General features: G+C 39.0%; 1 protein-coding gene across 4 annotated transcripts in view; it reads left to right on the top strand.

Annotated features, from left to right (window-relative positions):
- Myo1b (myosin IB) overlaps window positions 1-23,797 on the top strand; it is a 166,655-nt gene that overhangs the window by 37,636 nt on the left and 105,222 nt on the right. For all 4 annotated transcript variants that reach the window (XM_048345065.1, XM_048345064.1, XM_048345067.1 and 1 more), the window contains exon 3: window positions 10,728-10,843. In XM_048345065.1, the coding sequence (XP_048201022.1) occupies window positions 10,728-10,843 (116 nt within the window). The remainder of the gene's footprint in view (window positions 1-10,727; window positions 10,844-23,797) is intronic.

The following is a 23,797-nucleotide window of genomic DNA, read 5'->3' as shown; positions in this document are numbered from 1 at the left end:
GATAGTGCTACCACTTGAGCCATAGTGCCACTTCTGGTTTTCTATTGGTTAATTGGAGATAAAAGTCTCATGGACTTTCCTGCCCAGGCTGGCTTTGAACCATGATCTTCAGATCTTAGCCTCCTGAGTAGCTAGGATTACAGGTGTGAGCCACTGGTGCTTGCCAGGGTCACTCTTTTTTAAAATTATTTTTTTATAATAACTCTCTCAAGGGAACTAACCTCAAGAGAGCTATGCTCATCTCTTCTGAGATGATCTAATTACTTCCCACTGGAGCCCATCTCCTAGAGGTTCCATCACCACATTGCCCCATTTGGAACCAAGCTTTTAGCACATGAGCCTTTAGGAGACACATTCAAAAGCTATATCCAAGTCATAAGAAGATTCCTTCTCCCTTTTTATTCTTCCTCATCCTTTTCTTCCCCTGCTTCTGCCCCTCCCATCCATCATCTCGCTTTGGTCTTCACTGTGCGGATTTCATTTTTGCTGTATTGTTTTTAGTTAAGTACATCATATTGCATTCAAAACTAATAGCAAGTAACAGGCCTACTGTGGAACTCAGTGAAGCCTTCTGTTAGGTCTAGAGAATGGTGTATATCTGAAAAATACTTACGTCATTACAGCATTTGTCTCAGTGATGATATGGCTGTATTTTATGTTGCTCTAAAATAAAGGCTGTCTGGGAGTATACTTTTAGCTAGTATTTCAGCGTGGCATAGAACTCATATATAGTTCTTTAATTTATAGTTTGAAATAACTGTCGGCCCAGGAAGGAAAGACTATATATATAATATGATGGTAGTGTAGGCGTGTCTTAAACTAGACCAACAGCAACTTTGTCTTGACAATGTCATTCGCAGCCATAGTTTGTACAATTTTTTGGTCAGTTCATGGGCATCTTTGTGTCCCCTGTGTGTTTGGTGCTTTGCCAACAATCTCATGAATCCTCAGAAGTTGACTTAGGGAAAATGTTTTTAGTTTTATTTTTGTAGAGAGGAGAAAACTAGGGCATGGAGAAGCAACAGTGCCTAGCTATAAGCAAAACTAAAATGCTTGCTGGAATTTGGAGTCAGCTTATACAATATTTCAAAAGCATACATAATAGGGCATACTATAGGTTGTGAGTTATGGATTCAAATATTTAAGTGACCTAGGTTCAAATTTAGTCTGTTTCCGCATCCATCTTCTCACTGTATTATCATCTTTTTACTCCAAACTGCTCTAAGATTCCTCAGTTGTTGAAATTGAAGGCTCACTACAAGTTACTCTCTGCATGTGTTTTCTCCACACCCACACCTTCACTCACACACTGGTGTTAGAGATCCCATCCCAGTCTTAATTACAGAATATCTTTGCGGTAGGTAGCTCTTCCACAGGGAATCTAAATGTGCTTGGGCAGGCCTTTGTTAACCCATGTAGCAGTTGCTGAATTTCATTCTTTTTAAAGACTGAGTGAGGCCTGGGACTATGGCCTAGTGGCATGAGTGCTTGCCTTGTATACATGAAGCCCCTGTGTTGGATTTCCCAGCACCACGTGTATAGAAAAGGCCAGAAGTGACGCTGTGGCTCAAGTGGTACAGTGCTAGCCTTGAGCAAAAAGAAGCCAGGGACAGTGCTCAGGCCCTGAGTTCAGGCCCCAGGACTGGCAAAATAAAGAAAGAAAGAAAGAAAGAAAAGAATCGATTCTTAAAAAAAGACTGAGTGAGGTTCTCTTGTACGTATCTACTATAATCTCTTTGTTCATTCATTTATCCCAGCACCCTTGGGTTACTTTCTTTTTTAGGCTGATGTGAATCATGCTGCTGTATATGAATATCTGTCTGAGTCCCCGTCAGTTGAAAGAAGTTAATTTGAAGAGGCAGCTATCTTAGCAAAATAAATACATATTTTTAAAAAGGAGAGGGCTTAATTATCACCTAAATTTTTTAAAAATTTTTCACTTTCTGGGGAACATCACTTAATCTGGGTTGTGCCTATCTTTTAGACTCTGAAGTCTTCTGCCTTGCCAGGACTGTCCTAGGACTTGTATGTTCATCTGGACTTCCCTTTGTGTGAACCCAGAGCATACATTTATAGAGTAAAACTAACTCATAACTCAAGAGTCACTTAAATCCTTTTTCATCTGTTTTAGTGTCTAGAGTAAGTATATCTAGAGTACAAGTATATCTAAACTTTGCTTTTCTGTTTATTAGACTTGCTTCCGCAGCAGGATTATCAGCTCCTAGGTGTATATACCACAGGAACTTCTTGAATTTCCCCTATACTACCATAATGGTTGACATAAAAATTAGCCCTTCATAAATTTATGGCTTGCTTGCTCATTTGACATCCACTCCATCAGTCTGTGTAACCCATGATGAGTTATTTTTATCTGGATCCTGGCCCGTGATGGTTTTGAACTGTCACTAATTCAGACCTGGAAGTAACACAACTAGAAGACTGAGATTAAAAGGACTCCCAAGCCTTCTTGAACAGTCTTCCCTCCCTCTGCCCTTTCTTCCTTCTTTTTCTTCTTCCTTTCCTTCTTCTCTTCCTCCTTCCCTCTCTCCTTCCTTGTAGTACTGGTGTTAGAACCTAGGATCTGGTACTTACTGGACAGATGCTTTACTGTTGAACCATGCCTCTATCCCATGTTTGAATTGGTTATTAATTAATTAATTAATTTATTTATTTATTTATGGCCAGTCCTGGGGCTTGGACTCAGTGCCTGACCACTGTCCCTGGCTTCTTTTTGCTCAGGCTATCACTCTACCTCTTGAGCCACAGCAACTCTTCTGGCCTTTTCTGTTTATGTGGTGCTGAGGAATCAAACCCAGGGCTTAATACATGCAAGGCAAGCACTACCACTAAACCACATTCCCAGCCTGCCCTGGTTATTTTTGAGGTAGGTTCTGGCTTCCTGCGCAGGTGTGTGCCTGGACCATGATCCTTGATCCTTCTGGACCATGATCTTCCTATTTTCACTTTCTGGTGTAGCTGGGACAATAGGCACATACCCAGCTTCTTTCATTGAGCTGGAGTTTTGTGGACTTTTCTGCCTGGGCTGGCCTGGAACTTCGATCACATTGATCTTAGCTTCTCATGTAGCTAGAATGACAGGTGCTCATTACCATGCCTGTCCTTCTTTAATATTTCGTGGAAATCACTTTAGATTAAATACTTTGAATTAAAATATACAAGTAAATATTACTTGTTACATTGCTACTTTATTCATTTATTTTTCTTATATTAGTGAGTGAATATGATTAAATTTTTTTCTTAATGAAAAATTTCTCACTAACTAGAAGGTCCATCCTTCCTTCTCTCTCTTCCCCCTTCCTTCTTCTTTCTTTCATTTTTTTCCCTTCCCTCCCTCCTTTCTTTCTTTCCTTTTTTTCTTTCATCAGTCATGGGTCTTGAACTCAGGGCCTGGGTGCTGTCACTCAACTTTTTTGCACAAGGAGACACAGTTCCATTTCCAGTTTTCTGGTGGTTAATTGGAGGTAAGAATCTCATGGACTTTCGTGCCTGGGCTGGCTTTGAACTGTGGTCCTTAGATTTCAACCTCTTGAGTAGCTAGGAATGTAGGCATGAGCCACTGGTGCCTGGCTTCTTTCTTTTATTTAAATTAAAAATTGTTATTATAAAGGTGATGTACAGAAGAGTTATTTACCATGTCATAAGTTAGACAATGAGTAAATTTTTTTCCTACAATGTCAGGCCTTCCTTCACTCTCTCTTGTTTTTCTCTCTCATCCTCCTCTTTTTCTTTCTTTTGTTCATTGCTGGTGGCTTGGTCTGATGAGAGACTTGCCAAGAGAGTAGCATTTGATTGTACTTCATTGTAGGAGATGCTTTGTATGATATTATCTAACCTGGCGTTCCTGTAACTAGATGTTCTTTGGATACTTTGTTCCAGGCTTCACAGGCCTGACACACAGCTAGGGATTGTATATACTGATTCTTTACTCTTGTCTTAATTCATTTCTGCTAACTAGTGTGGTCACTCTTTGGTCTCTACTGATTAGGACATTATGATAGAGAACATTATGAGGAGTTAGAAATAAATACTTGAGTGAAAAGATGTAAGTATGCATTATTTCATGGCATTTAATGGGCTTGGATATGAGATTTTTTTTTAAGGAACTCCAGAGACAAGTCAACAAATGTCTAAAACATTTTGAAGAAAATAAGGAATCTAAGTAGCTAGACAGATGGAATGCTGAGTTAGAACCCCAGGAAAGCTAGGATATTAAAAAAAAATTCTGTTTTGGAAGGATTTGATCTGTCAAAAGAGTATCAAAACAATCCATGGTAAAATACAGGTATTGGCTTTCCTTGCCTGTATTTTTACAGTTTAGTTAAAATTTGATTTTTTAAAAAATTCCTTATGGGAATTGAAATGTCAGCTTTCAGAAAGTAAGGTGTCTAAACATCTTAGCTGGAAAAAGCTGTATATAAAAGGTATAAAATGATCTTATTTCTCTGTGTATGTATACTAATGATTTATTTGTTTGGCATCGTAGAAGAATGTTCCATATTATTGGGATTCACCAGATATCAGTTAACATCTGTATTCCAATCAGTTTTTTTTCCTTCAATACTTGGGGTTGAATTTAGGGGCTGGTACTTGCTAGGCAGGCACTTCATTATTGAAACCATGCCCCCAGCTCTTTTTTATTTTGGCTATTTTTTGTATTTTATTTGCCTGAAGTGGTGGTTGAACTCTCACTGCACTTTTCCACTCATGATAGGAATTCTACCAATAGAGCCATGCCTCTATTTCTGGCTTTTTGCTATTTGAATGGAGATAAGGTATTTGAAGATTTGTCCTCCTGGGTTGGGTCCAAACTTTGATTTTCTGCTCTCAGCCACCTAGGTAGCTAGGATGATAGGCACAAGCCACTGGTGCCTGTTGATACTGGTTGTTTTTGAGGTAGGGTCTTGCTTTATGCATAGGTTAGTCTGGGCTATAATCCTTCTACTTATACTTCCGTGTTGCTGGGGGTAACAGATGATGTGTTCAGCCATTGGTTAAGATAGAGTCTTGTGAACATTTTTGCCTGAGCTGGTCAACCTTCTAACTAGCTAGGATTACAGATTCAGCCACTGTGCCTGGGTTTTATGAAAAGTTTTATGTTTTGGGGGTTCATTTTTTTTTTCCTCAAGGCGATGGTTCATACATTTCATTGGTATTTAAAGGAAGCCCACAACTAAAAAATGGTTAATGCTCTTGTAACACTGTGCTTTTAAGACAGCAAGTTTCATTCTTTACTGGAAATCATATAAGGTGTTAGGATCAGCAATCTAAAAAAATTGTAATGAATAAAGAAAATGCCTCGGCATAAAACATAGTTAAATAACTTTTGGGTTTTGTGAAGTTTTTGTCTCTCATAAATGTGTGTGTGTGTGTGTGTGTGTGTGTGTGTGTGTGTGTATACATACTTGTTTTGTAGTGGAAAATACTGCCTGCATGTGATTGTAATGGAAATTTTCTTGTTTTTGTGATGCTGGGGATTAAACCCCAGAGCCTCACCCATGCTACCAGGCAAGCATTCTACTCCTGAGCCACATTCCCAGCCCCTGATTTTATTTCCTACTATGAGTCATCATCAAACACTGGGGGCCATAAGGTGGCCCCTGAGTTGCCCCAGTGAACAGAGATATTGCTGCCCTCATGTGCTGAGACTCCATAGGCCAAGTGCATTAAGAATGTAGATAACATGAAAATGACTCTAGAGGTTTCTTTTCACAGAGTGTTCAGACTTTATTCCCCAGGAGTTTTAAAAGGGGAAGATGAGGTAGAAAATAGCACACAAGTGTGGTCGTTGTCCTGGATAGTCAAAGCTGGTTCTGTGATTCCTTAAAAGGAATATCAACAGGGGCTGGGGATATAGCCTAGTGGCAAGAGTGCCTGCCTCGGATACACGAGGCCCTAGGTTCGATTCCCCAGCACCACATATACAGAAAACGGCCAGAAGCGGCGCTGTGGCTCCAGTGGCAGAGTGCTAGCCTTGAGCAGGAAGAAGCCAGGGACAGTGCTCAGGCCCTGAGTCCAAGGCCCAGGACTGGCCAAAAAAAAAAAAAAAAAAGGAATATCAACAGCAGTGGTTTTCAACCCTGGAGACACATTCGTTTGTTCTTCTGGGATTTCTTTGAAATAGTGGCCCTCCCTAGACCATTGAGATTGAGCCTCTTGAGTATTGAGTTCGTCAAGAATTTGTTACCAAATGAAATGCATGGGTTTCTGGCTCTATGGTTTGACATAATCTGGGGCATTTTTGGTGGGCTGTGGGGAGATTCTGAGTCATAGGCTGGAGAGGGAAAGCTGCTGGATTCAATTTCCTTCAGAATTCAAATCCTTCAGAAAAGTAGTCACAGTAGGGAATACTTAAGTACTATTCAGTTGTTTGCAAGGAGTTTTGAGTGTTAGAGGTACTTGAAATATGAAGGAGGAGATCATTTTGACTTAGAAATGTTTGAACTTTAAAAAAAATTTTTAATTTACATTGTCAGGGTGATGTACAGAGGGGTTACAGTTACATATGTAAGGTAGTGAGTACGTTTCTGGTCAAAGTTGTTATTACTATATATTGTCTTGTAAGTATTGCTGTTGCATTGGTTTGCCTTTTATCCTTTGTCTCATCTGTTCTGGAGATGTGAACAATAAACCTGCTAGTTTATTAAAAAGATAAAGACTTAAGATAAAGATTTTTTTCCTGTCTTCTTCCCTTTCTTTTTCTTTCTTGTTCCCTGTTTTCCTTCCCTTTGCTAAGTAGTAGAGACTGGTCCTTAGGACAGTGGGATGGAGGGAACTTGTGCCCAGGAGACACTCAGAGGATTCAAGACTGCTGGCTTCAGGAGCATGAAAGTGGAGAGCCAGGAAATGGCTGGGGGAGGTTTTGCAATAATGAATTTGTTTACTCTGCTTTTTAGAGGATGATGCAATAAGAATTACCTGTGATATCTTCATATAAGTGCAATAGTACAAAAATGAACTGTCTGGTCACTTGTTTTGATTCCTGAAAAGGTTTATTCTGGTTCTGTAGTTTCCTGAATGTTCTATTAGTAGCTGCCTAAAACCAGGGTGGGATTTAAACCCCTCCTAATCAGCTGCTGTCAGGAATTTCTTTCTGTGTTTTAGATGAAGAAGTGTTGTTACTGTGAATATCCGAACTATTCTGTCACACGTAGGTATACTTAAATCTTTGGGTAAATCACATAGAAAGCTAAAAATCCAAGCAGGACAGGTAGAAGACAAACCTGTATAGAGTTAAAAGGTTAGAGAATATGTATCTGAATCTTGTACATAAGGAAGGATGGAAAAGAGAGTATAGTTAGTTTTAATATTTGCCTACTTAGATTGGCTTGTCCTGCAGTGGCCCATTATGTATTTGTGGAACGATGTAGGTATTTATTAATAACTATGCATTAGTTATTTGTACTGTGTAACAAAGTACTCTAGGAATGAAGAGCCTAAAACAACTATTTATTAGCTCACACACAGTTCTCTGGGATGGCAATTTAGGTGGAGTTCATTCAGCTTTGTATATTTTCTGTTGGTCTCACCTAGGATCCCCACTAGGGCTTTAGCCAGCCTCACCGGAAGCCTCAGTCATGTGTCTTAACAGTGCAAACAGTGCAGGTTGTAAAACTGGGGATGTGGGGGTGGAGGGGAAAGAGAATCTTGGCTCTTGACCTTTCCAAAAGGTAAGTGCAAGGTCATTTACATAATGAGTACATGATAGTTAAAAACAGTTAAAAAACAAAGTACATAATAGTTAAAAACATCCTAATCTACAGAGTTTTCGAATGTCTGCCTGGGTCTCATTTTCCTAATGTCTTTTTGATCATTTCAAGTCCCATGGACAAGTCCAGATTCAAATGATGGGGAAATAAACCCTTATTTATTTTGGGGTGGGGTACTGAGGATTGAACTCAGGATCCTGTTTACAAGGCACATTACTACTTAAACCACACTTCCAGCTCCTGTTTGTACTGGTTAACTCAGACTAGCCTTCACTATGATCCTCCTACTTAAGCTTCCCCATGTTACCAGAGATGACGCGCATACATCACTGTGCCCAGCCATTGTTGAAGATGAAGTCCAAGAACTTTTATGTCCAGGCTGTCCTTGATGCTTTATCTCCCATCTCTGCCTCCCCAATATCTAGGATTATAAGCTTGAGCCACAATGCCTGGCAATAAACCATCTTGTTTATCTAACTATAGGTTAGGGAATATGTAGCTGAATCATATACATAAAGAAGGATGGAGAAAAGAGCATAGCATATCTTGTGGTAGAGTGACAAAGCCATGTGTCAAAGAGGATATGCATCCAAGTATGGAATTTCCCGACCCCCCCCCCCCCCCAGCCATTCCTGCAGTCTACCATAGCAGAGCAGAAGCCAAGGAGGAAAGGATGTAACTTGACATGTGTCAAGTTCACATGTGTCATGTTCACATGACACATAGGTTTAATAAAATACTAGGTACAAGATATAGTGACTTTGATATTGCCTTTACATAGGAATAATTATATGAGAGAAAATGGCTTCTTCTGTCTACTTTGTGATCAAAGTACTCAGTGTGAATCAGTGGCTATTAACAAATGCTGGACATTATCAGTGGGCCAGATTCCCTTGTAGGTGGTGGGGACAGTGGGATGAATAAAGCACACATAACAAAGAACAAAAAGAAATTTTATGTTATTAGTGTGGCTTTTGATTTTGAACGAAGCAGGAGCAGAGTTTGTTCTCTATGCAAGAATGCCACAGAGGCAGATTTTTATCAAGCATTTGACCATTGTGAAGTTTGGTTTTAAAGAGCAACTCAGTAATTAGTTTCTCTGCCAATAGCAAATCTATATATTGAAAAACAAATTGCATTAGAGAAATTAACTTTTTTTAAAAACAAGAGAAAATTGTAAGTACTTTTTCCCCCCAGGGAAGGCTTACATAATAAGAAGTTCAACCAAATGGTTATCTTTTTATGTCTGTGAGTGCAACTGACTCTAACATATTCAGATAATTCATTTATTCATGTCAAACATCTTCCATCCACACTTCAGGTAGGTTGGAGGGTGAAGACCACTGAAAACTTCCTTGAGGTAGTCATGTCTAGATCAGGTCAGTTAGGAAACTTGTAGTCATCCTTTCTTAGCCGGATCAATTGGGTCCTGACAATAGAATGTTAGAACATTGCAGGAAAATAATTTTCTTTTATAATAGCAGTCTTGAGCACGCTAGATTAGATGAAAGCATAAATAAAAAGTGACTTACTTTTGTTTCCTTGGTTAAGAGAAGATCTTTTGTGGCCCACGTGAAAGAATTCAGCGGAACATTTCTGCTGTTCCTTTGTTTTCTATTTTGTTTCATTTTCATTTCCTTGAATCCCAGCAGTATGAGTTTTTCCGGTATCAACCAGAAAAATTTGTTGCCTTAAAAATGCCATCTTTTATTGAATGACGTCAGAAATGTGAGGAAATTGGAGTTGATACCCCTCTGCTCTTCTTTCTTCCCTTTATGAACTTTATTTTTTTCAAAATTTTCATCACATGTATGGTTTGTTGGTATATTCTTTACTATTTTTGTTATATTAAAACAGAGAAAACATGGAGCTGCCAAGCTCAATGTACAGTTAAGTGACTTTTTCATGTGGCATTGGGCTAAGCATTGTACAAAATGAACTAAACCAATAGTACTTGAGCTGCTAAGAATTTAAGGTTGAAGTAGAAAGGAATACAGTGTTCTGGCTTGTGGTGAGAGAAGGTTAACTAGATGTTTGCTTAAATACACATTGATTTTCAGAATACATTTGAATTTTACATTAAATATAAATTTGACATTTAATGTACAATTTGACATTAAATTTTAGGTATCAAAGTACCTACCATTAGATATAATCATGTTTGAATATGTAGGGGCTAACTCTGGCTCTATCTGCTACTGAGTTTATATGGTCTGAGCAACAGTAGAGATTTCTGGTCTATAGATAGGCAGTGCCAAAGTGAGGTCATTGTTTAGGTAAGGGTGTGGCTTGGGAGGAGGGAACATGGGGTACCCTTGCTTGAAATGAGATAGCTTGAGAGAAGAAGGAAATACCAATTTTAGCTAATGTCAGGGAAGATACGGCCTTTTCTTATAAGTAGCAGTAGTGGTGCTGAAATTTTTGGCAAGAATGACAAGAGGTTTGGAGAGCTGTCATCCAGAAGGATAAATTAATCTGGAGATTTGTTTTTCATTTTTACTTTTTTTATGCTTGAGCTCTGGATTTGAACTCTGTGCCTTAATGCTGTCCTTGAACTTTTTTTGTGCAAGGCTAGTGCTTTACCCTTTGATTCACAGCTTCACTTGCTGCTTTTTTTCTTTTTTCTTTTTGTAGTTAATTGGAGATGAGAGTCTCATGGACTTTCCTGCCTGGGCTGGCTTTGAACCATAATCCTCAAATCTCAACCTCCTGAGTAGTTAGAATTACAGGCATGAACCACCAGTGCCCGGCCTGAAGATTTATTTTGAAAAATATTTATGATGTATAAATCTGTGTTTTTCATATAGAGGTAAAATGAACAAGTATTATTGAGCTGCCTGTCTTTGGAGATACTGAGTGATCTTGAAAAGTATAAAACTGATGGTGGAGCAGTAAAGAACTAGTGATTTTAAAAGAAGAAACCATGTTGTGTTAAACTTTAAGAGGTTGAAATACATATGTGTAGTCATCTTTATGTTTTAATCTAATTGTTTTTTACAGACATACATTGGAAGTGTGGTCATATCTGTTAACCCCTACCGGTCCTTGCCCATTTACTCTCCAGAGAAAGTGGAAGATTACAGGAATAGGAATTTTTATGAACTGAGCCCTCATATGTAAGTACTAAGTTTCTTTTCTACTCCAGAGTTGAGTCATTGACAGATGTGTGCAGCTGTCTCCTTTAATTCACAGGAAAATGATTTTTTCAGTGTTCTTTTTTTTCTTTCTCCAATCAGTTAAGAAATGCAGAAAAAGTTGTAGTTAATGTTCTATTTTTTTTAAAAGGCAAAATGCTTGAGTATATAAAATACTTTCTGTTAAAAAATTTGGTGTGAGTAGCAGCTGCTGCTAATTAGTTTTGCACATAAAACAGGAATGTGCATCATTTTATATTATTAAGAGGTCTAACAAAAATTTCATAGTCTTTTGGGGCCAAGAAAAATCCCAAATGTTGTGTTGTGTGATGGTGTTTGGGTAAAAAGCCAAACTAGGTTTTCAGTGTATAATCTTCAAGCATATTGTTTACTAGTTTGATGTGATAGGCCATTGATTTACTTTTCATGAAGTTGGTCATCCATTCGACTTTTCTGAAGAAGATGTCTTGTTAGTTGTAAACAGTCCATTCACAAAGTTTATCTGCTCTCTGGAGCCAAGTTTTTAAAGTGACCTGCTTAACAGATGCTGCAATAATTCTCTCAATTTGTGCCACTAGAATTTTCTGATAAAGGTGACACTGGGATAGTTTTCTTACATTTATTGGCTCAGTGGTAGAACTGTATTACTAGAATTCTGATTCTTCACATTTCCTTTTTTCCTTTGGGGGGAAAAAAGGATTAGAGAAGTGGCTCAAGTGGTAAAAGGGACAGCTGTGATCAAGAAAACTGAGGGAGAGAAAATAGCTCTGAGTTCAAGTCCCAGTCCTGGTAGTAAAACAGAAAAGTCTGGAAAAAATTCTAGGAGAAGATCTAGAAATCATCTTTTTTTTTTTTTTTTTGGCCAGTCCTGGGGCCTTGGACTCAGGGCCTGAGCACTGTCCCTGGCTTCTTCTTGCTCAAGGCTAGCACTCTGCCACTTGAGCCACAGCGCCACTTCTGGCCATTTTCTGTGTATGTGGTGCTGGGGAATCGAACCCAGGGCCTCATGTATACGAGGCAAGCTCTCTCGCCACTAGGCCATATCCCCAGCCCCTAGAAATCATCTTAAACAGTACATTAAACTTGTTACTTGCAGGTTCCATTTCATTTACTGATATGAGGAATCTGTTCAGTGTTACATTCTCAGTTCCATTGTTAAAAGAAAGGGAAAGCCATTGAGTGAGGCCAAGTTGTGTAATGACTTACAAACCTCAGGATTCTTCTCTTGTTACTTAGGCAGAAATATTTCCTGCCTCTCTGCTGTGGGCATATGAGTGTTTTACCAGAATTCATGTTTTTATTTCTATTGGTTGCCCTAAGTAACCCATGGTGACTTGCAAACAAAATGTAATGGTTTCAGGAGACTGTTGAATCTGGGGTAAAATAATTAGAAACTGCTTCTCACCTCTGCGTTATGCATGTATAAGTGCCTTAAGAAAGGTCAAGTGTGCTGGGTGCCAGTGGCTCACGCCTGTAATCGTAGCTGCTCAGGAGGCTCAGATCTGAGGATCCCAGTTCGAAGCCAGCAAGGGCAGGAAAATCCGTTTGTCTCTAATTAACCACCAGAAGACCGTAAGTGGCGCTGTGGCTCAAAGTGGTTGAGCGCTCACCTTGAGTGAAAAAGCTCAGGAAAAATGCCTAGGCCTAGAATTCAAGCCCCACAACAGAACAAAAAAAGACAAGAAAAAACAAAACAAAACAAAACAAAAAAAAACTTGAGTCAGTAGGCCCCAGTTCTATTCAGACTTAAGGGGAAAAAATGGGTTTGCTAGGCCTTATCTCTGGACAAGTTAGAAGCCCCATATTTTTCACAAATTTTCTAGGTGATTCTATACACATTCGAGTTTGAGAACATGTTGTCTTAGAAGTATGTTTAGAGATTTGTTTCCTTTTTTTTTTTCAACATTTTATTGCAGATTACTATCTACTACTACCCAAGCAATGATATGGCTACTAACAGGTAGTATTTATTATTTATTGTATGTTGGCATAACCTTCACTACTTTACACACATCATAACTCATGTCATTTTCAAAGTAATCCTGTGAAATAGATGCTGTCAGAGATGGAAAATCATTACAGCAAGACCAACCATGCAGTTGATCCAAAGCCAGGCACACACCTTAGGAAAAAGTGGAGTTTTCTATGTATTTTCTCCCCTCTCATCTGGAAATGGTTTCCATTTTGTTCATGATAGGACCACTTCCTGTGAACTTGCATATCTACTGTCCTTTCGTTGTCTGTGTCCCTGTACCCACGCCCTCCAAGATAACAATTCACGTGCCTCAGTTTACCTCCGTTGTCTATGCCACAAGCTATACTTCCATTTGCAGTGGAAGCCCTTATATTTGTTTGAGAATATAGAAGTCCAGGCTTTGGAGTATGCATTCTTATCTCTGCCTGAAAGATTCCTGTAGGAGGCAGGATGGATGGCTCTGCTACCCTGATCACCTCCTTACTCCTAAAGACAGGAGTCACCACCACAAGAAAATCAACATTCCCACTGTGCTGAAGATAGAGAAGAAATATTTTATCATGGTCTACAAAACACTCAGTGATACTCAAGGTAGACTTTTTCCTAGTGCATACGAACTTAGCCAGTTTCAATTCACATTCCTCCCGTCTCGCTTTGCCCTTTCAGTCCTCACCCTCCTTAGACTTGGCCATCATAGTGTCTGTGTGTTCTGAATCTTCTGCCTGCAATGCAGATCTTCTTCAGATCTTCAGATCTCAGATGGCATTTGACTTCCTTGGGAAAGAACCTTCTTTCTCTGCCTCTCCATCAAGGCTAGGCCGATGATAATTGTCACTGTTAAAATTTGCCTTTGCTTAAGGGATTATCTGATTACTGTCAACCTCACCTGCCACATCAGGTTTTCTTTACCTGATTTTAATAGCTCCTGGAATATAGAAAGAGTCAGCAAAATATATGTTGGATTGGACTTGGGTTTGAGTCTTAGCTCTCCTACTTACATACAACCCATATAATTCTGGGCAAATTACTTACAGATGCTTCAATTTGAATAGCCTGAGAGGTAGTACACATCTGTAATCCTAAGATTTGAAGACTAAGGAAGGAGAAGGCTCACCAATTTGAGGCTAGTCCAGGCTATATAGTGGAGCCTTGTCTTAAGAAAAAGAAAAGGAGGAGGATGAAGATTTTACTTGGAGAAATTAAGTAATTTTGTTCTATTCAGTGTGAAGATAACAGGTGAGGATTTTTGTAAGGGATAAAATTTATCTTTGTACTAGAGGATAGCTGCCACTATTAACAATGATAATTATAGTAAATTAATAGGATATCTGATTTTGTGTGTACACGTGCATGCACATATGTATGCGTGTGTGCATATGTATGTGTGTGTGTTAGTAACAGTACTGGGGCTTGAACTTGAGTCTGGGTACAGTGTTATTGCATTTTTTGCACAAGGCTAGCCTTCTACTGCTTGAGCCACAGTTCCATTTCTGGCTGTTGTTTTCTTCCTTTTTTTTGGTCATTATTTGGAGTTAAGAGTTTCAAAGACCTGCTGTCCTAGACTGGCTTTGAATTTTGATGCTCAGCTCTCATCCTCTTGAAGAGCTAGAATTAACAGGCATGAGCCACCAGTGCTAGCACGTTCCCGATATTGTTATGGATTCTTTCTCACCACTTTGTCATAGTAGGACATATTCTACTTCCTTTAATGCATCTTTCTGCATTGTTCTCTGTGAATGTCCCCTTATCACCATATCTTGAAGCATGGTCGAGGACAGTCTGGTTTCCTACTGTATAACCTGTCATGGTATTCTTAGATAGGATTTTGGTGATTTTAGGGGTTAGGCTGACTTTAGATTTTCTTATATACTTTAACTATAACCATATCAATAATTTCATTCTAGTTTCAGCAGAAAATAACTTAAGCAGTTGCTCAGATGATGTACGCTGAGAACTTAGCCAATTATCCCAAATTACATTTGGAATTTAACTTGAACAGTTGTTCATTGTCGGTCTACAAATACATCCAGGAATTTTCCTTTTAATTCATACTTTTCCTAGTATACTCTCTTTAAATTTCAGACAATTGAACTTTGAGATAGCAAAAATGTATAAATGAGTAAAATAAAAATAGAATGATTTCTATCATTTTCAAATTCTTTTTGAAGATAAGGATTAAAAAATCCTAAGAGGAGGGCTGGGAATTTGGCTTAGTGGTAGAGTGCTTGCCTAGCAAGCATGAAGCCCTGGGTTCGATTCCTCAGTACTACATAAACAAAAACGCCATAAATGGTGCTGTGGTTCAAGTGGCAGAGTGCTAGCCTTGAGCAAAAAGAAGCCAGGGACAGTGCTCAGATCCTAAGTTCAAGCCACAGGACTGGCCAAAAAAAGAAAGAAAAGAAAAAAGATTGAAGAAAGAAAAAGAAAGGGGGCTGACTTCAAGGATCCCAATCAGTTATCTCAAAAAAAAAAAAAATCCTAAGAGGGACTTACTAAAATTTAGACAACTCAGTGAGTAGCTGGATTCGCTGAGAATTGCCCCAGCATTGTATATGGGAACATTGTATATGGGAAAGCATGAGATAGACGAGTAGAGAAAAATAATTGGATTCTGTTGGGTGGTTTGCCTTTTGCCCTTGTAGCAGTTGATGTAGTTCATCACCAACAGATGGATATATCTGTGATTATCACGTTACTCTCCTCAGCAACCTTCAGGGTTCCCAATTACTCACTGACAAAACTGCAATTTCCTAGACCTAGTAGTAGTCAAGGCTGTCTGAAATTCTGTCTCCAGCCCCAAATCTCATTGCTCTCTTTCATGGAATCAGCTGTTCATGTCTTTTGTACATTTCTTACCTCATACCATCTGTCTGCTGTTAATTTGTTTGCCTCCCATGTTCTCTCATAAGGGTGTATGCCCTTAGCACTGTTTGAGGCAAGTAGTCTTGCCATTTTTGTAAATTAGAAGCCTTACTAGTAAACTTCTCAAACTTAGAAAAATTTCACACGGAAGGATTTTGGATGGGGCTAATGTCAGTTGTCCAGAGATGACTCCTTCTCTGAAACTTTTGACCACTAAGTTTGTGCCACATTGGCTTTTCAGGACCAAATAGATCCTATAGAGTGAAGTTGCCAGAGTGGTTGTGTGGTCAAGTCCTTGTCAATCCTGTTATCACTTTACTACCTAAAGCATGAGCCAGATACACATTATAAAAAAACATGTGTGATTTTATAAGTACAGTAATACTTGAGTTTAGTGCACAGAGAGGTCAGTTGTATGGTTCAAGGAAGATGAACTAGGCATTCCACCTTTCCTATAATCAGTGTTTTTCTCTATAGCACAGTTGCAACTCAGTGAACAAGATTGTGTTTATATTAGTGCCTATAACAACAGCCTAAATTCATATAGAGATTGCCTGTATAACTAGATGTGAAAGTGCTTTCTGAAGTGTTATATGTGTTGATGTAGCTGTGACTATTATATTTGGTCTCTCATTTTCCTGTTAGAATGTTGAAACTTAAGTTGATCTAGTACCTCCTGAACATTCCTCACAGAAAAGGGTTTTCTCTGTTCCCATCTACCATGTTTTATATTTAGTGCTTTAAAAAAGTTACTTTATTTACTGATAAATAGCTTATTCCAGGCAGGTGTGTGTGTGCGTGTGTGCATGCGTACACGCACACGTGCATGAACTGTTTCTAGATTCACACTATGGACTGAATACTCTGAAGGCTGACACTACTGCTTCTGGTTTTTTGCTGGTTAATTAGTCTTACAGACTTTCTTCCAACCCCCCTTACATTCCTCCCACTGGCTTTGAACTTTGATTTTCAGATCTCAGCCTCCCGAGTAGCTAGGATTACAGGTGTGAGCCACCAGCCTGGCTTCCTGGCTATCTTTGGAACACTTGAGTATAGTGGCAAACAAAACAAAATCCTTATCTTCAGTAAGAGTTAATTCGGCCATAAGTCTTCAGGAACTGAAATTACTCGCATCACTGTTAGAGAAGGAAGAGCTAGAGAGGAAAACTTTTGGGAAAGAGAAAATAATTTTCAGTTCTATTCCTCTGTCTTTGGGGTCACATTCTCTGAAGCATTTGATGACAGGGTGTTGTCTGTGTGGCTTTGTACCTAAGCCTCTGACCTACCTGAGTAAGTATGCGAGTCAATGCCGACTTACTCTCTAGCCCTAGACACCTTCAATTAAAATCTTACATGTGAGGATGCCATCATAAAAAATAGCTAAAATTGCCCTTTTCCGTTGGCATGTAATGGCCATGTGTCAAAATAAGAAGGCAGGAACCATGTGTGCTGTCCATCTGTGGGGATATTTGATTTGGGACAACCTACAAAGTAGACAACTTATTACCTTGGAGAGACTCGTTTCATTTTAGCAGTGCAGTGGCCATGTGGTGTAACAGTCTTGTTGCTGACCTGGGTGCTTCCTGACATCAGGGCCATAGTGGGAAATGTCTCTGCATCTGGCATGTATTCCGCTTCTATAAATATTCCACAAATTGAACTTGGAGTTTTGAGCCTCTCAAACTTTGATTCCCAGGAGGATATAGCTTTATTGGAGCTACTTTCAAAGCAGCTTCTTTCAGAATATAGTTTCTTGGCAGAAAGAGACTTCAGCTAATTTCTCTTTCAGATTATGAAGCTTCTTAAACCAAAGTAGGAAGGTTGGCACGATTCCAGCTTAATCATTTTTTTTTTGTCATGAACAGTATGGTGATGTATTCATATATATGTTAGATTTTTGTCTCAGAATCCTGATTTGTAACTTTCAGTAAAGATATTAAATGTACATCCCCAGTGGTGAATTTATTTTGAAAAGGCTGTTTGTAAAGCAAAACATACATTCACACCAGCGTGCACCATTATTTCAGTGGTGCAGTTTTAAAGAGAAAGATTTAATTCTCAATAAAATAGGTCATTTCCTCCAGAATGTTGCTGGTCTTTGATAAGCCCTGAGAAATCCTATAACATTCTAGAAAAGATCCATTTCATGAGGGGAGTGGCACAGAGTCCAGGTTAGCCTAACAATTCTTCTTTGACACAGAAGCTTACTGTTGGAAGGCACTGAGAAAAATCCTTCCTGGAGAGTTTTAAATAAGGAAAAGCAGGGAAACCCGCTTCCTCCACCCCTTTGTTGGTGAGGGAAGAATTGTTGCCTTGATCTGTTACTGTGTGGAGTAGGACAGGATGGTAGTGCGAAAGGAACCATGGTGAGAGTTTGTCTAGACTAGGCCTGATTCATTTTGGGGAGAAATCATTAAAGCTGGGCTAATAGAAACAGCTCAGCCAAGGGAGTATGGAGCCCCAAATCTGAAGAATAGGGACAGTCACAGGGACAGAGACTTGTGAAGAGGAATGGACCCTCATGTACTGGCCTAGGAATGGGGCTTGTTGCTACCCCACGGCTCAGCCTGTCTCAAGGACTCCAGATCCCCAATGGAATCAATAACGACTAAACAACCACAATGTATGTAAGGTGCTGAAGATAGGAAGAAGAATTTCAGAGGACATAGTCAATCGCAGGGGGCAGACCAATAAATAACTACAGAAGGTACAGAAAAGCCACACAACTAGGGATGTGTCCTGGTTCTTCTCACTGCAGTAGTATAGTTATGAATCATGGTCCTTACACTCACAAAGTGCCTGAGTGTGGCAGAATGTGGCAGTGATGGCCACTGGCCCCTGTGGAGAAGGTGTTAGGAAGTAGTGCCATCCTTGAAAAATGACTTCATTATATAGATATGGAGTAGGACTCCAGATCCAGGAAAGGTTATTTTCCAGTCAGAGGGAACAGCTTTGATTCAGGCATTTGACATATTTTATTTGAGTACCTACTGTGTAGCAGATACTCATGCCCCTTCAAGGGATAAAATGGGCAGAAATCGCAGCTGTATTGGCTTGTATTCTACCATACAGAGAGATGACACAGAAGAGAAGTCGAATAAGTGATATTTTAAGTAGCAGTAAATGCTATGGAGAAACAGCAGGGAAGGGACATGAGGAACTGAGTGGTTTACTATTTCAACAGGATAGTCAGGATGACTTTTCGAGAACAGTGGTACTTCATTACCTTTCTCAAAGGGAAAGAGGGCAAGCTTTGTGACATTCTGAAAGGAAATGTTCTAGGCAGTGGGTATGGCAATGCAGAGGTCTATGCAGAATAAAGAATACGTACCACATTTAGTAATCTGAATTCATGTGCCTGGTTGCCTAAGTTGACCTAGAACAGAAGGCAGGGTGGGGAGCTATGGGGAGAGGAAGGCAGGTGCAGGATAGGAGGAGCTTGTGTGCTAAGGATTTGCACCAAGCAGGTAATCTTAGGATTGGGACTGTTTTGAAGGCACAGGTTGAGAAGAGCTCACAGAGCCTGAGGATGGGGAACCTGCGAATAAGCTTGTGTTATAATCTAGGCTAGATGGGAAAGGACAAGTCAGAGACAACCATAGAATAAGTGACTGGCCAGAAAAGGAAGAGTGAGTAAGACGAAGAGGATCTGCAGCCAGTCTTTGGAATCAGGATGCTAAGCAGATCCTAGGAAGGTGGAGTAGACCAGAAAACCTTGTAAGGCGGCAATGGGTCCTTTTCCCAAGCATCCCCATTGGATCTTTCCCTTCGATGCTCACAACCCTGCTGTGGCTACATGTGGCCTGCCTGGCTTCACCTGATCCTGCTGATTTGCTCCTCAGTGGTGTTTCTTAGTCCTTGGCTCCTTGCTCCAATCACACCAGACTCCTACCTCTCCTGGACCAGAACATACACTCTTGGCAGCACCCTTCCCTCCATGTAGGGATGACTTGTTCTCTCAGTCTCCACCCCAGTGACTCCTCATGTCTTTAGACTTCTTTTCTTCATAGCATTTGTCATTTCCTACCTGCCATTTCACTCTATTCCTTTGCTTCTTTCTGTGCTTTTGTCTCCTAGATTAGAATGTTACCTACACAAGAGCAGGGGTTTTGTTTATCTTACAAGCTGTGTGTCCACAGCAGTTATAGGCTGTATTGCCTGACAGATACTGCTGGAAAGGATTATATTTACAGATGAATGAATGAATGAATGAGTTTGAGTTTCTACTAGTGGGTAGAAACTGTTAGGAGACATGTCTTTTTTGAGGATCTTCTTGTCTAGTTGTGCAGTGGGGTTTGGTTACATTTAAATGAGGAAGAATACAGCTGTGTCTTGGGGGTATCTGTGGAAATTAGTTTTATCACTCTCTGAGGATAGCAAAATCTGCCAGTACTTATGTCTCTTGTATAAAGTGGCATGGCTTTTGTATATAACCACACATCCTCCTGTTTACTTGAAATCGTCTCTTGATTATTCACAACTTAGACAATTTGAACACCGTGTAAGTCATTGTTATACTGTATTCTTTAGGGAATAATGGAAAGCAAGTTTGTACATATTCAGCACAGTTTTTGCCTCAAGTATTTTCTATCTGTGGCTGGTTGAATCCAGAGATGAGGGACTCATGGACACACAGAGGGATGACTTGATTTGTCAAGATAAGAAATAAGTTGAAAAAAAGCTGGAAGTGGCACTGTGGCTCAAGTGGTAGAGTGCTAGCTAACTTTGAGCAAAAGAAGCTCAGGGATAGCACTCGGGCCCAGAGTTCAAGCCCCAGGACTGGCCAAAAAAGAAGAAAGGAAAAGGAAAAAATAAAGGTGGACTCAGATTCTGAAGTTGTCGCTTGTGTTGAGTATTAAGGAAAGAATTCATTGTAATGCCCTAGCTAGCTATATGGAATATGAAAGAAAAGATCATTTTTGGCTGTGGTTTAGTTATCCAAGGTGTTAGGAAAAGGCAAAGGTGTTTGAATTGAGATCCCAGCTATATAAAGAACTAATTTTTTAATTTTATTAGAACATTGAAATAACATTCTGCATGAATCATTGGGAGGACTGAAAGATTATAAAGGTTACTCAAAAGTAATAGGAGAGTTTGGGTAATGGCATGACTTAAAATTCTAACCTTATGTGTCTGGAAGCTTAAGTGCCATCTTGAATTTAAATCACCAACTGGAAAAAGTTCAGACTTGTTAAATATGCTTAAATATGTATATGTGTAAATACGGTGTTTTAATGAGAGAGTGTTGAATGACTGAATGTCAAAATGACTTGTAAGTGTAAACAGATGTTAATTCATTTATGTTTTATGACAGAACCTCTACTTGCCATTAGTGGTGAATCATAATGTTATTAAGGAGGGGGAATATTCAATACAGATTCTCCCTCATCTTTCATTGACTTCTACAAAGGATATACACCTCTTTGCACATGAAGCTTTCCCCTCTGGATATTAATATTCAGCATTGGAAGCATGGGTGGTCAGGAACATCCTAAGTCTTACAGATGGGATAGCCTAATTTCGCAAACATTTAGAACTGGAGAAGTTAGAATGCATGCCCTTTCTCTCAGTCTTCTCCCTTCAGACTAGCTCAACAGCAACAAAGTAGAAAGGACCTGGGAAAACAGAAGAGTTGGATGGTTTGTAGAATGGACTTTTACCTTTAGAGTACTTAGGAATGAATGTAGGATTATGATAAGAAGCAGTCATTCCTAGTTCTGTCTCCTATGTTTTTATGAATTGTGGCTGCTTATTGCTCTTGAATGCTACTTAAGAAAATGTTGTGACTGCTCTCAAGACTTTCTCACATTTATATAATCTACTTCTTCACATCTGGTCCTGTAGTGTTGTCCTTGCTTCCATCTATATGTAAAAATGCCTCCTCTGTTATTAACAGCATTGGCATACACTTATTTTGCTCATGTAAATAGCACAAAGGATAAAAACATTTAAAGTGAAATATTCTTACCTAAGGTCATAGACAGGTATTAAAGAAAAAATATCACTGAACTATAAAGATGTTAAAGATATAAATAATAAAATGAACACATGTAGCTATTTAAGATTACATGATATGAGAAAGTCATGGCTACCTATAAAGTTAAGTATATAAGGAAGCAAGAAGTGTGAAAAGTTGTGTATGGGTGTTTGCTGAGCATTGTTCCTAGAACAAATAGAAAATGATATATGATGCTTTGAACATTTGCTTTCTTTTCAGAATGTAACTTTCATTCTAACAGGATCATATGCGTGGTAGCAAGTGCCATACTTTTTCTTTTAAGCACAGTCAACGTAGTACAGATGAACTTTGAAAACTTGAATTTCATTTTCATTCACTGCATTTATGGATTTTTTTTCTTTGGTGTTCATATATATGTGTTTATATGTCATGAACATAAACAAGCTACGTGTTTGGTGAATATATATATATATATATATACTATATGTAGTATAGTGTATGTATGTGTGTATATATTTATGTAGAGAGAGAGAGAGAGAGAGAATGGTATTGATTGTGAATAGGACTTTTTTTTATTTTTGCGGGTCCTAGAGCGTGAACTCAGGGCCTAGGATCTGCCCTGAGCCTCTCTGTGCTCAAGGCTAGTGCTCTACCACTTGAACCACAGCACCACTTTCAGCCTTTTCCTGTTTTATGTGTTACTAAGGAATTGAACCCAGGACTTCATGCATGCTAGGCAAGCACTCTACCACCAAGCCATATTCCTGGCTGTTAATAGGACTTTTAAAATTAAAATCAGTCCTAAGTAAAAATTCTGCCTGTGAAAATAAGTGAAGTTGAGTTTGGTAAATTGGTAGCTAGTTTTCAGTTTTATTTCACCTGATCTCTTCTTGCCTACCATGTTTTTCGTCCCATTGTTCCTTTTACTCTTCCTCCTTTGGGCCCCTCTGTGTAGTATTTGGCTACACTCATTTTGTACTCCACACTTCTGAACCCCGCTCATCTTTCAAGATGCATGTGAGGGTAACACCCTCATTTCAAAGCCTCGTCTCCAAAGGCCACCTGGTGTCCTAACATTGTTGTCCATACTATACGCTATGTAACAATCACAGTACTTTATTGTATGCTATCCTATATGTCTTGCCATTTCCTATTTAAACATTAATCTTTTACAAGAGTAACCAAGCTTAGTTGGATCATTAGCCTTTCTTTGTAACCTCAAGATCAGTGGGCTTAAATTCTATCATGTATTGCTTATCTGTAGTCAGCTTTTTTTAAAATTAAGTTTTATTGACAAGGTGATGTACAGAGGGGGTACAGTTACATAATAAGGTAATGAATACATTTCTTGTCATATTTGTTACACCCTCCCTCATTTTTCTTCCCCTTCTCTAGTTCAGATAAGCATATTTACAATATCCAGTGTACCAAAATTATAAACAGTGACCACAGGGGGTATGTCAAAGGAAATTCACCTAGTACATTAAACATAACTGTAGTCATCTTCTTTTAACACTACTTTAATGAATTATGTACATTATAAAACATGTATGAACAGAAGTTCAAAGAATATAATGATGAATGAAGACATATGACATGAAGTTGTAATATTTTCCATGAAGACTTCAGTGGCTCATTGTGAAGTTCTTCTGGGATGCCTATACCATACGTTGAGAACTAGTATTAGGACTTGGTAGATACTCAGAAAGTATTTATTTTTATTTTCAGTTGTCTATGATGATGTTTTCAGCTATTGTAAATGAAATTCAAGGTTGCAATCTTAAGTGTTTGAGTGCCAACAAAAAAATATGAAGGATATAATAAATGTATCTAGAACAATGTAATGTTACAGTTGAGAAATGGGCAAGGCTTTACCATGACCAAGGTTTGTTTTTGATAATGACCTAGTATGGTTCAGGGTTCACATAGTTTACTTTAGGCCTTTTTGATTGGCCAGTACAAAAGAGTTCAGGGGAAGCTGGATGATACAGTCTTCTGTGTGTCTAGGATCTGGGGATCTGGAATGGGATTCAGTAATATCACACGGTCTACTATATCATTTCAGTTGTCTTGTTAGTGTTTTGGTGACTCAATTCGTGGACTCCATGTGAAGCAAGCTTTTGTATGAATTCAAACATAA

Source organism: Perognathus longimembris, chromosome 4 (genome assembly GCF_023159225.1).
Source record: "Perognathus longimembris pacificus isolate PPM17 chromosome 4, ASM2315922v1, whole genome shotgun sequence".
Taxonomy (NCBI): Eukaryota; Metazoa; Chordata; class Mammalia; order Rodentia; family Heteromyidae; genus Perognathus; species Perognathus longimembris.
This window is presented reverse-complemented; position numbering and strand designations above follow the sequence as displayed.